The 14,118-nt window shown below is 41.6% G+C and overlaps 1 protein-coding gene across 1 annotated transcript; it reads left to right on the top strand.

Moving 5' to 3' along the window:
- Window positions 1-9,991: 9,991 nt before the first annotated feature.
- On the top strand, window positions 9,992-13,940 carry LOC118401887 (serum amyloid P-component-like). Its single transcript, XM_035799555.2, has 4 exons — window positions 9,992-10,159; window positions 12,205-12,262; window positions 12,875-12,977; window positions 13,222-13,940. The coding sequence occupies exons 2-4, from the start codon at window positions 12,205-12,207 to the stop codon at window positions 13,739-13,741; spliced, it is 681 nt and encodes a 226-aa protein (XP_035655448.1). The 5' UTR covers window positions 9,992-10,159; the 3' UTR covers window positions 13,742-13,940.
- Window positions 13,941-14,118: the final 178 nt, after the last annotated feature.

The following is a 14,118-nucleotide window of genomic DNA, read 5'->3' as shown; positions in this document are numbered from 1 at the left end:
TAGTGGAAGAACAGCATCTAGTAAAGATGAGGTCGAGCGTATTGCCTGCCTTGTGAGTAGGGGGGGAGGTGAGAGGGTGAGGTCAAAAGAGGAAAGGAGTGGAAAGAAGGAGGCAGAGAGGAATGAGTCAAAGGTAGACGTGGGGAGGTTAAAGTCGCCCAGAACTGTGAGAGGTGAGCCGTCCTCAGGAAAGGAGCTTATCAAGACATCAAGCTCATTGATGAACTCTCCGAGGGGACCTGGAGGGCGATAAATGATAAGGATGTTAAGCTTGAAAGGGCTGGTAACTGTGACAGCATGAAATTCAAAGGAGGCGATAGACAGATGGGTAAGGGGAGAAAGAGAGAATGACCACTTGGGAGAGATGAGGATCCCGGTGCCACCACCCCGCTGACCAGAAGCTCTCGGGGTGTGTGCGAGAACACGTGGGCGGACGAAGAGAGAGCAGTAGGAGTAGCAGTGTTATCTGTGGTGATCCATGTTTCCGTCAGTGCCAAGAAGTCGAGGGACTGGAGGGAGGCATAGGCTGAGATGAACTCTGCCTTGTTGGCCGCAGATCGGCAGTTCCAGAGGCTACCGGAGACCTGGAACTCCACGTGGGTCGTGCGCGCTGGGACCACCAGATTAGGGTGGCCGCGGCCACGCGGTGTGGAGCGTTTGTATGGTCTGTGCAGAGAGGAGATAACAGGGATAGACAGACACATAGTTGACAGGCTACAGAAGAGGCTACGCTAATGCAAGGAGATTGAATGACAAGTGGACTACACGTCTCGAATGTTCAGAAAGTTAGAGCAAGAATCTTATTGACTAAAATGATTAAAATGATACAGTACTGCTGAAGTAGGCTAGCTGGCAGTGGCTGCGTTGTTGACTTTGTAGACTAGCTGGCAGTGGCTGCGTTGTTGACACTACACTAATCAAGTCGTTCCGTTGAGTGTAATAGTTTCTACAGTGCTGCTATTCGGGGCTAGCTGGCTAGCTAGCAGTGTTGATTACGTTACGTAGCGTTAAAAGAACGACAATAGCTGGCTAGCTAACCTAGAAAATCGCTCTAGACTACACAATTATCTTTGATACACAGACGGCTATGTAGCTAGCTATGTAGCTAGCTACGATCAAACAAATCAAACCGTTGTGCTGTAATGAAATGAAATGAAAATGTGATACTATCTGTGGAGCGAAGCAGAATGCGACCGGGTTGTTGAGTGAGGAAGTTCTATTCAGTAGACGTTGGCTAGCTGTTGGCTAGCTAGCAGTGTCTCCTATGTTAAGGACGACAAATAGCTGGCTAGCTAACCTCGGTAAATTAAGATAATCACTCTAAGACTACACACTCTAAACTACACAATTATCTTGGATACGAAGACAGCAAAGACAACTATGTAGCTAGCTAACACTACACTAATCAAGTCGTTCAGTTGAGTGTAATAGTTTCTACAGTGCTGCTATTCGGTAGACGGTGGACGTTTGCTAGCTGGCTAGCTGCTGGGCAGATAGCAGTGTAGACTATGTTAGGACGACAAATACGGTTGCAATAGAAGTGCTGACTGTTTCACTTTGTTGTCCTCTTTCTTTTCCTTTTTCTTCTGTCCTTCTTTGTCCTTATTTTGTCTTCCTTTCTTCTGTTAACTAGATATTTTTTGTTGTAGTCTTCAACAAAACGGAACTTCATGGACACTTCCCATAACAAAATGTTAAGGATTTTTGTTGTTGTTGATTTCTCAAATGAACACAACCCGGAGGTGGACAGGTCAGAAAGTAATGTGAACAGCTCTGATCGTGTGACACAGTACTGTGTCGTAGTGTGTCCGAGCATAGCTCCTGTAGCCCTGTATCACTCAGTCGTCCCACACACAGCAGCAGAGCTCGTCTCACATACAGCTGCTGCTCCAGAGGGGATTGGGTGATGACAAACCGGGCCTTTTTGTCCTTCAACACCAGGTTCCCCATGATCCTGGACCTCTGTTGGGCCTAGAGGAAAAATAACACCTTTACATTATGAGAGAAAGAGATTGGACAAAGACGCAGACAGTTTGACACCTTTTTATAACCTCTACCCATCCCCTTCCCTTACCTGTTGACAGCCTGCACCTGACCAGTGATCACACTCTCCAGCCAGCACTCCAGGACCTTCTCCAGAAGCTTCCAGCACACAATCTGCCACACCATGTCTGAGTGAGTGCAGGAGGAGAAGTGAGGTGCCAGTACCTCAAACACTAACCCTGCAGAAATAGACACAAAATTATGTAACTCTTCTGATGAATGAACAAGTGCAGCAGTTGCAATCATCAATGCAGGAGAAACACATATTGAATGCAGCCTTGCTGCACACAAGCCTTCCCCAGTGCATGGGCCACAAAAGTCAGGAAGCAGTCTTTTCCATCGGGTAACAACACAGTGTATTGACAGTGAGTGACACGGAATAACATACATGTTGGATGTAGATAGTTAAAACAACCATAAGTAGGCCCTTAATCAGAATTTACTATACTGCATTAAATAATTACTATCTTCTGCATACAAACAAACCTCTGAGCTTGACTGACAGGTTCTCTCCAGCGCAGTCTAAGGATGTTTATAAAAGCCAATTAAACTGCTAATAATCAAACAAGTATCATGGCAAAGTTTAGAGCTTGTCAGTGAAGTATAACCAATGTTTTTTCCCCCATATAAACATGTATCGTTCTTGTATCATATCTACATACGTATCGGGTCGTCCTGAAAAGGAAAGATAACCCCCCAGTGGATATTTAGTGTTTAGAATGTATTTTATGTTTTAACATCAGTTGCGCAAAAAAAAAAAAACTGTTACATGACATACCTTGTGTAGGAGCCCACCAACACCATGCTAATCTGTGAAAAAAAACTACAAGCAAAAATTAGCCTTGCATGGCAACATGTTGTAAAAACTGTTCTGTTGATATTATCCTACCATGACGGTTAACAGTTATGCCACTGATATGACAGTAAAATCACTAGCTAGCTATTACTGTTGGTTGGGCAAACTAAACAACAACAAAAATGGAGATGCATGCCAGCAAAGCCACTACACAACACTAAATAATAATTGCACTTAATTGCACTGTAACAGTGACAAAAGGTGCCTACAAACTGTTAGAGCCTACATAATGCTGTCCCAACAGCAGAGCTTTCTTTTCAGCTCCATGGAGTGAATCCTTAACACCGCTACACCTGGCTATCAACGGAGCCTTGTCTGGTAGCAAAACAGTTCAGCCTCCTTTACTGCTTAAAAAAACACAGCTGATATGGCTGACTTGCTTAAACAAATGTGGTTTCTAATGTACAAACTATGGTATAAGGGAACAATGAGTGGATCAGAGGCAATCCACAATGTTGATTAAGACATTAATGAGCGAGCTAGGATGGACGTAGTCAATATAACAATTTGTTTAGAACTTTTGAAATGTACAGTGACAGAATTCAGAACATGGGCCATTCTTATAGTATTCTCTCTGTACACCAAGTCAGAACCCGTAGGATAAAAAAAGGGGGCATATAAAGCAGACAAGAAAAGCACATACATTCAATGATTCAATTTCTCTAAAACAGCCTATAGGCTACATGTGCACCACTAAGTCAGAACAGTAGGCTAAGTTATGAGGGGGAAAGGGACAAAATTGTTATGGTGAGAGGAACACTAACAGTTTACTACACAACATACACTTAGTATTACTTTCTACGCTACTGTATACATATCTTCCTGGCATATTACATCATTTATGCAGCAGCAGCAGCAGCATACAATACATTTTTCTAGTTTGTTGTGCTATGCACATTTGAATAGGAAGGTGGCGCGGCAATCATCAAAGTCTGGAATTCTCTGAATTTATGGTGCTCTCAAGACAACTGGGAACTCAGAAAAAAACAAGTTTTAATCATGAGGTCATGGATCTTCAGGTCAGAGCTCTAGAAAGAGGCCCGAATTCCCGACTTGGAATTATTATTATGATTATTTTTAAAGTTTGATGTTGACATGATCAGTCCAATCAAAGCTACTGTAGATATGGGGCCTCCCGAGTGGCGCAGCAGTCTAAGGCACTGCATTGCTAATTTGTGGTGTCACTACAGCCAGGGGTTTGATCCCAGGCTGTGTCACAACTGGCCGTGACGGAGTCCCATAGGATGGCACACAATTGGCCCAGCGTCGTCCGGGTTTGGCCGGAGGGGCTTTACTTGGCTCATTGTGCTCTAGCAACTCCTTGTGGTGGGCCGGGTGCATGCAGGGAAGGTGTTGCTAATGTGTTGTACACTCACTGTATAATGTTGCGTTTAGGCCTATGTCTATGATTTACTACTACCGTAACCAGTTTTTTTTTACTACTACCGTAACCTTTTTATGCCAGTAAAAGTACATGTCGGATATAAAAATATCATGACATTTTCCAAATGTCCACAAAACAAAATATGCTAGACAAGGTACTGTAGGGTGTTTTTGTGTGGGTGGTAACGCTTTTATCCACAAATATTGATATAACATCATCATATCTAAGTAAACTTGAAGTGACGTGATGACATGTTGTCTGGTACCACTATGACTCGTTGGAAACCATGCAGTTTATTAGGCTACAGATGAAATAAGTTAGTTCACAGGATGGTGAAAGTGCAAGGTGATGCTCCTTTCCAACAAATATTGAGGGTCTAATGTTGTATTCAAAACAACTGGGAACTCTGGAAAAAAAACAAGGTCAAATCATGACATCAGTGATCTTCACGTAGGAAAGTCAGAGCTCTAGAAAGATGCCAGAGTTTCCGACTTGGAATTTCGAGTTTGGTGACCATTCAGAAAGATTTTTCCCAGTCGGAACTAGTTTTTTTGCAAGTTCCCAGTTGTCTTAAAAGCACTGAAGTCGGAAGTATCCCAGTTTTTTTGAACGCAACATTTTTCTGGTGACATGATCATCACTGCTTGGCTGGCAATTATTTTTATTTCTTCAATCTCTCTCTTTAGTCCATAATAATATCATTTTGTAGGCTATACATGCACTCTATCCAACAGTGCGCAGATGTAGCCTATATGCGCTCTGTTGGCTAGAGTTTAAAATGCGATGGAAACTAATGTAAATTGCATTGTCTATTCAGGTACATGGGAACTTCACCGCAAAATGTATTTTATGTGCACTACGTCATCACGCCCTTACAAAAATGTACCACGGTACTACTATGGTATTTTCATTCATACAATGGTACTAATATGGTACTTTCACTTACAGTGCATTCGGAAAGTATTCAGACCACTTCCCTTTTTCCACATTTTGTTACGTTACAGCCTTACTCTAAAATTGATTAAATAAATGTTTTCCTCAATCTATACACAATACCCTATAATGACAAAGTGAAAATAGGTTTTTAGATTTTTTTGCAAATGTATTAAAAATAAAGAACATAAATACCTTATTTCTGTAAGTATTCAGACCATTTGCTATAAGACTCGAAATTGAGCTCTGGTGCATCCTGTTTCCATTGATCATCCTTGAGATGTGTCTACAACTTGATTGGAATTGGCTGTAGAGCTCCGAGACCGGACTGTGTCGAGGTACAGATCTGGGAAAGGGTACTAAAAAATGTCTGCAGCATTGAAGTTCCACAAGAACACAGTGGCCTCCATCATTCTTTTTTTAATTTTATTTTTATTTTTTATTTATCCGTTATTTTACCAGGTAAGTTGACTGAGAACATGTTCTCATTTGCAGCAACGACCTGGGGAATAGTTACAGGGGAGAGGAGGGGGATTAATGAGCCAATTGTAAACTGGGGATTATTAGGTGACCATGATGGTTTGAGGGCCAGATTGGGAATTTAGCCAGGACACCGGGGTTAACACCCCTACTCTTACGATAAGTGCCATGGGATCTTTAATGACCTCAGAGAGTCAGGACACCCGTTTAACGTCCCATCCGAAAGACGGCACCCTACACAGGGCAGTGTCCCCAATCACTTTTTAGCCCTGGGGCATTGTGATATTTTTTAGACCAGAGGAAAGAGTGCCTCCTACTGGCCCTCCAACACCACTTCCAGCAGCATCTGGTCTCCCATCCAGGAACTGACCAGGACTTTAATGGAAGAAATTTGGAACCACCAAGACTCTTCCTAGACCTGGCAGCCCAGGCCAAACTGAGCAATCGGGAAGAAGGGCCTTGGTCGGGAAGGTGGCCAAGAACCCGATGGTCACTCTGACAGAGCTCCAGAGTTCCTCTGTGGAGATGGGAGAATCTTACAGAAGGACAACCATGTCTGCAGCACTCCACCAATGAGGCCTTTATGGTAGAGTGGCCAGATGGAAGCCACACTTCAGGAACAAGATTCGCTGGTCTGATGAAACCAAGATTGAACTCTCTGGCCTGAATGCCAAGCGTCACGTCTGAAGGAAACCCTACGGTGGAGTATGGGGGTGGCAGTATCATGTTGTGGGGATGTTTTTCAGCGACAGTGACTGGGAGACTAGTCAGGATCAAGGGAAAGATGAACATTGATGAATCCTTGATGAAAACCTGCTGGGACAAAGGTTCACCTTCCAACAAGACAACGACCCTAAGCACACAGCCAAGACAATGCAGGAGTGGCTTCAGGACAAGTCTCTGAATGTCCTTGCGTGGCCCACCTGGAGCCCGGACTTGAACCCGATTGAACACCTTTGGAGAGAACCTGAAAATAACAGTGCAGCGACACTCCCCATCCAACCTGACAGAGCTTGAGAGGATCTTTTTTTTTTAAACATTTTTTACCTTTATTTAACCAGGCAAGTCAGTTAAGAACATATTCTTATTTTCAATGACGGCCTGGGAACAGTGGGAACAGTGGGTTCTGCCTGTTCAGGGGCAGAACGACAGATTTGTACCTTGTCAGCTCGGGGGTTTGAACTCGCAACCTTCCGGTTACTAGTCCAACGCTCTAACCACTAGGCTACGCTGCCGCCCCATCTGCAGAGAAGAGTGGGAGAAACTCCCCAAATACAGGTCTACCAAGCTTGTACCATCATACCCAAGAAGACTCAAAGCTGTAATCGATGTCAAAGGTGCTTCAACAAAGTACTGAGTAAAGGTTCTGAATATTTTTAGTTTTTATTAATTTGCTAAAATGTCTAAACCTGTTTTTGCTTTGTCATTATGGGGTATTGTGTGTAGATTGATGAGAAAATAAGCAAATGAATCAATTTTAGAATAAGGCTGTAGCGTAATAAAGTGTGGAAAAAGTGAAGAGGTCTGAATACTTTCCGAATGCACTGTACTTCCTGAATTACCATGGTATTGATAGATGTGGATCATGGAAATACCATGGTTTTTAACCTGTATTATAGTAATGCAGAATTATGATAAATGCTGCAAATAATTATCATATAGTTGTCACGCCCTGACCTTAGATATCTCTGTTTTTCTATATATTTTGGTTAGGTCAGGGTGTGACTTAGGGTGGGTACTCAAGTTTTTTTGTATGTCTATTTTTTTTTTTTATATCTATGTTGGCCTGATATGGTTCCCAATCAGAGACAGCTGTTTATCGTTGTCTCTGATTGGGGATCATATTTAGGTAGCCCTTTTTCCCCTTTTCCCCACTTTCTGTTGTGGGATCTTGACTATGTGTAGTTGCCTGTCAGCAGTATTATGTATAGCTTCACGTTTTGTTTGTTCTTTATTGTTTTGTTTAGTGAGTTTCAGGTTATTAAAATATGTGGAACTCTACACGCGCCTTGGTCTCATTCATACGACGAACGGGACAATAGTACCATCTTTATTAATTGTGCGTTACCATAGCACAATCGCAGAATCATGTATTCAATAAATGAACCCCACAAGGTCAAAAGAGGTTGGTTGGTTTTATATTGATGAATTTCTACACCAGTATGGGCAAATGTCTGATAAGGTCAGGCTACGATTGTTGATCCTAGTTTGTCTGTAAAATCAAAGAAAAGGGAAATAGTTGATATGAAAAATGGGTCAGACTTTCTGTATTCATTGTACCATTTTTTTGCTCATGTTTGGGTTTCCGGCCTTGCCATCCTAAAATGTGGGAGATTGTAAGATTCACTACATCACCAAAAGTAGCTGGACACACCCCTTCAAATTAGTGGATTCGGCTATTTCAGCCACACCCGTTGCTGACAGGTGTATAAAATCGAGCACACAGCTATGCAATCTCCATAGAACATTGGCAGTAGAATGGCCTTACTGAAGAGTTCAGTGACCTTCAACATGGCACCGTCATAGGATGCCACCTTTCCAACAAGTCAGTTCGTCAAATTTCTGCCCTGCTAGGGCTGCCCAGGTCAACTGTAACTGTTGTTATTGTGAAGTTGAAACGTATAGGAGTAACAACGGCTCAGCCCTGAAGTGGTAAGCCACACAAGCTCACAGAACGGGACCGCCGAGTGCTGAAGCGTGTAAACTTGGTCTGTCCTCGGTTGCAACACTCACTGCAGAGTTCCAAACTGCCTCTGGAAACTAAGTCAGCACCATATTTGGGTGTCCATGGCCGAGCAGCTGCACACAAGTCTGAGATCACCATGCGCAATGCCAAGCTTTGGCTGGAGTGGTGTGAAGCTTGCCGCCATTGGACTCCGGAGCAGTAGAAACGTGTTCTCTGGATTGATGAATCGCTTCGCCATCTAGCCGTCCGACGGATGCAAAAAATGAGGTCCATATAGAATGGTTTGTCAAGATCGGTGTGGAAGAACTTGACTGGTCTGCACACAGCCCTGACCTCAACCCCATCTAACACCTTTGGAATTAATTGAAACGCAGACTGCGAACCAGGCGTAATCGCCCAACATCAGTGAGCGACCTCACAAATGTTCTTGAGGCTGAATGGAAGCAAGTCCCCTTCAGCCATGTTCCAACATCTAGCGGAAAGCCTGAAGGCTGTTATGGAAGAAAAAGGGGGACCAACTCCACATTAATGCCCATTATTTTGGAATGATGTGTTCGACAACCATACTTTTGGTCATGTAGTCTATATGGTAGCCAAATGTTTGGCATTGTGTAATCATTTACAGTATTTAAAGTCAAGGGTGTTGCCCTTGATTCAGGCCCGCAGAGGGAGCTGCTTGCTCTAGTGTTTGCTTCAAGCACTCTCACTCTTGAGCAAACCTGCCTAGTAAGGGTGCGTTCGTAAATTCCCTCAGGATAACTGATTAATTTAACAACACTCAACACTCCTTGAATATGGCCAGTGTCAGTAAATGTCAGCAAAAAAATTAGGAACGGGGGAATCTGATAACTCTCTGACTTTACTAACGTATAGAGCACACTCTGGCTCTCCAGATTGAATTTAGGAACACACCCAAAGAGAAACATTGTAACTTGGTGTTTTTAGGGATATGTTGAGAATTACATGATGGAAATGTATCTATGAGATAAGATGACAATTTATACCTATTTACAAGTAGTTCTTTTAGTATGTTGGCTATTAAGAATTGTGTATGATTATAGCCAAGTCATGGTAATGTTGCAATACCATCGTATTTTCCTACCATGGTAGTGACCAGAAAAACATGATAGTACCATGGTATTTATTTCATTGTACTACCATGGTACATTTTTGTAAGGGCCCACAGCATTTTATCAGCAACAAGCCATTGTTTTTATAGATTTTAGAATATTCGCATGAAAATCTGTTGCCAATTGGATGGAAGCCTAGCTAATGTGTTGTTTTGTATGTGTTTATATAGAATATAATTAGAATCCACTATGATACAAATACTTTACTCTTCTTTATTTTATTATTTTGTCAAAAACCTGATCCATCAGGTTTTGACCCTAAAGTCAAGGGAAATTGACTTGTTGAAATTGATAGAAAAATAGTCAGCTGATTGAAAAGAGGAACAGAAAGTCATAAAAATACCACCATACGATTGCAGATACATTAGAATGCTGTGTTAACACTTTCACAACCCCTACTGTTGCATGACTAACAGTCATGCGGTCAGAAAACAATATGTTGACCATGATTTTTTCTCAAATCACCCTCTTTTTTTGTGTGAAAGTGCATAACTTGCAAAATGTAATTCCTGGCAGCCAGGGGCCTTTTACATTATAACCGACTCGCTTGCATAACTAACCTATTTCACAAAGACTGAAGATGAGCATTTAAACAACAGGAGAACGAATACCCTAAGATAAATCTGTTTTTTTACAAAACCGGCAAGGTAGGCAACATTATCATAACATTAAGATGACATTATTATAACATTAACATATTATTATTCTAACCACTAAAATGTGTAATGTACAGTACCAGCCAAAGGTTTGGACACACCTACTCACTACAGTTTTTCTTTATTTGTACTATTTTCTACATTGTAGAATAATAGTGAAGGTATCAAAACTATGAAATAACACATATGGAATCATGTCATAACCAAAAAAGTGTTAAACAAATCAAAATATATTTTATATTTGAGATTCTTCAAAGTAGCCACCCTTTGCTTGATGACAGTTTTGCATACTCTTGGCATTCTCTCAACCAGCTTCATGAGGTGTCACCTGGAATGCATTTCAATTAACAGGTGTGCCTTGTTAAAAGTTAATTTGTGGAATTTATTTTCTTCTTAATGCATTTGAGCCAATCAGTTGTGTTGTGACAAGGCGGGGGTTGGGGGGGGTATACAGAAGATAGCCCTACTTGGTAAAAGACTAAGTCCGTATTATGGCAAGAACAGCTCAAATAAGCAAAGAGAAATGACAGTCCGTTGCATTAAGACATGAAGGTCAGTCAATGCAGTCGTTTTTTCATGTGCAGATGCAAAAACCATCAAGTGCTGTGATGAAACTGGCTCTCATGAGGACCGCCACAGGACAGGAAGACCCAGAGTTACCTCTGCTGCAGAGGATAAGTTCATTAGAGTTACCAGCCTCAGAAATTGCAGCACAAATAAATGCTTCACAGAGTTCAAGTAACAGACACATCTCAATATCAACTGTTCAGAGGAGACTGCATGAAATCATGCCTTCATGGTTGAATTGCTGCAAAGAACCACTGCAAAGAAATTATCCTTCGGTCTGATGAGTCCAAATTTGAGAGTTTTGGTTCCAACCACTGTGTCTTTGTGAGACGCAGAGTAGTGAATGGATGATCTCTGCACATGTGGTTCCCACGGTGAAGCAATGAGGAGGAGGTGTGATGGTGTGGGGGTACTTTTGTTTTGACACTGTTGGTGATTTATTTCAAATTCAAGGCACACTTAACCAGCATGGTTACCACAGCATTCTGCAGCAATATACCATCCCATCTGGTTTGCGCTTCGTGGGACTATCATTTGTTTTTCAACAGGACAATGACCCAACACACCTCTAGGTTATGTAAGGGCTATTTGACCAAGAAGGAGAATGATGGAGTGCTGCATCAGGTGACCTGACATTCCAGGTGAAGCTGGTTGAGAGAATGCCAAGTGTGTGCAAGGCTATCATCAAAGGTGTCTACTTTGAAGAATCTAAAATGTATTTTAATTTGTTTAAACATTTTTTGGTTACTACATTATTCTATATGTTATTTCATAGTGTTGATGTCTACACTATTATTCTACAATGTAGAAAATACTAAAAATAAAGAAACTCTTGAATGAGTAGGTCTGTCCAAACTTTGACTGGTACTGCATATGTGTGCATACACTGAGTATACAAAACGTTAAGAACACCTGCTCTTTCCATGACAGACTGACCAGGTGAAAACTATGATCCCTTATTGATGTCACTGGTTAAATCAATTTCAATCAGTGTAGATAAAGGGGGGGGACAGGTTAAATAAGGATTTTTCAGCTTTGAGACAATTGAGACATAGATTGTGCATGTGTACCATTCAGAGGGTGAATGAGCAAGACAAAATATTTAAGTGCCTTTGAACAGGGTATGGAAGTAGGTGCCGGAAACCGGTTTGTGTCAAGAACTGCTCAACAGTTTCCCATGTGTATCAAGAATGGTCCACCACACAAAAGACATCCAACCAACTTGACACAACTGTGGGAAGCATTGGAGTCAACAAGGGCCAGCATTCCTGTGGAAAGCTTTCGACACCTTGTAGAGTCCACGCTCCGATGAATTTAGGCACATCTGAGAGCAAAAGGGGGGAGTGCCACTCAATATTCGAAAGGTGTTCCTAATGTTTGGTATTCTCAGTGTATTTGTGTTAATGTAATGCAATTTTCTATTTTTAAAAAAGGATGTGTTTTGATTGGATTACATTTTCTTTCTATAGATGGAGAGACTCTTTCTTGTGCATGTTCTGTTTACAATGTGCTGGGCTGTGCCTCAAGGTGAGAAGTCTGACCATTTATTCCTAAATCCAAAGCCTAAAGTTTGTCACGCTACAATAGATATATTGTCTCTGTATTTTATTTATTCATGTATCCTTTTTCCAATACAGAAAGTAGGTGCCAAGGAAGCCTAAAGATCTTGAGAAAAAAGCAATCAGTCTATTTTTAGGTTAGAACAGAATAAACAGTCATTCATGCAATTATTAATGATTGAATTAACTCTCTCAAAAAGTCTTGGTGCCTGACAATACTGTCTCCACATGTCGAATATGATAATTATTCAGATCTAAATGGCCTACAAGAGAAATTTACATCAGAGCATGTATTGTACTGTGGGCTCCTGAGTGGCGCAGCGGTCTAAGCAACTCAGTGCAAGCGGCATCACTACAGTCCCTGGTTTGAATCCAGGCTGTATCACATCCGGCTGTGATTGGGAGTCCCATAGGGCGGCACACAATTGGCCCAGGATTGTCCGGGTTTGGCGGTCATTGTAAATAAGAATTAGTTCTTAACTGACTTGCCTAGTTAAATAAAGGTTCAATAAATATATATCATTTGTTCATCATACAACAGGCTACCAGTATTTACAATGTGCTCTCTCTGTCTCATCAGACCTCTCAGGTAAAATGTTCACATTTCCAAAGGAGTCCGTCTCTGATCATGTGGGGCTAATACCAAAGGGAGAAAACTATCCTTCTGTGACAGTATGTCTCAGGTAATCAATGTAGTATTCAATACTTCAATATGTGTCTGTATCTAGCATTAGAAAGCTGTGCAATGCATATTGGCAACAATACTACGGTGTGAGCAGCAGTCAAACGTCTCTGAAATATTTATTTTTCAGTGGTAATTCTTAGTAAATAAATGGGTCATATTTTTTGTTGTTGCATTTAGTTCATTTCGGCCACAAAATGAATTTCCAAGGCTTAGCTAATGTGTGTATTATGAATTTCATAAAGGTATTTCACAGATGTCAAGAGGGCGTTTTCCATCTTTTCCATGGCAACTCCGACAAGCACCAATGACTTTCTGTTGTTCAAAGAGTCCAATGGTGACATGGAGCTACATGTTAGATATGTGGGAAGTACATTCACAGGGCTACCAGATGAGCAGAACATGTGGATGGCTCTGTGTGGGAGCTGGGACTCAGTCACCGGACTCAGTCAGGTTTGGATCAATGGGAAGCCAAGTGCAAGGAAGATGGGACACACTGCTGGGAGTGTGCTGAATGGAAAACCCATCATAATCCTAGGTCAGGACCAGGATTCTTATGGTGGAAATTTTGATAAAGGACAATCGTTTATTGGTCAATTCACTGATGTACACATGTGGAATTATGTTCTGTCACCTTGTGAGATCCAGCGCTTCACAAGCGACTTAGATTTCACCCCTGGGAATGTACTTAACTGGAGGTCCCTTGAATACACGATTAATGGGCATGTTGTTCTAGAAAACAAGCAAACACCCTGCCAAGAATGAGCAGTGTCAACCAATCATTCAGCGTGTTGAGAAATGTTGACTATAATCAAACATCTGAATATGCTTGTGTGTCTATTCACAACTATCCTGCAAATCATCATAAAAAGTGTTTTTCTAATCAAATCAAGAAACACATTATATTCTTTCCTAAAGCAATATCCTCCAATGAATCTAATAAAATTACACTCTTTATAGTAAATTGTGTATTTCAGTGCAGGCTCATTGCAAGCCCAGTCTGGGGACAGAGGGGATGGCAACATGGTTGGCAATGGTGTGATACATTTTTTAAAGTTGGCACCCGGGTTAAAGGTCGAATTCAAACGTTTTTAAAGGGCAATTTCTCACTGCAAGAATTTTGCTTGGACTGTCTGGGTGTG

The sequence above is a fragment of the Oncorhynchus keta genome, chromosome 2, assembly GCF_023373465.1.
Source record: "Oncorhynchus keta strain PuntledgeMale-10-30-2019 chromosome 2, Oket_V2, whole genome shotgun sequence".
Taxonomy (NCBI): domain Eukaryota; kingdom Metazoa; phylum Chordata; class Actinopteri; order Salmoniformes; family Salmonidae; genus Oncorhynchus; species Oncorhynchus keta.
This window is presented reverse-complemented; position numbering and strand designations above follow the sequence as displayed.

What these genes read in the sequence shown, in the direction of transcription:
- LOC118401887 (XM_035799555.2), top strand. Translation starts at nt 12,205, where the DNA reads ATGGAGAGACTCTTTCTTGTGCATGTTCTGTTTACAATGTGCTGGGCT. An exon ending in GTGCTGGGCTGTGCCTCAAG is followed by an intron (nt 12,263 to 12,874) that starts GTGAGAAGTCTG and finishes CTGTCTCATCAG; the next exon opens with ACCTCTCAGGTAAAATGTTC. An exon ending in TCTGTGACAGTATGTCTCAG is followed by an intron (nt 12,978 to 13,221) that starts GTAATCAATGTA and finishes AATTTCATAAAG; the next exon opens with GTATTTCACAGATGTCAAGA.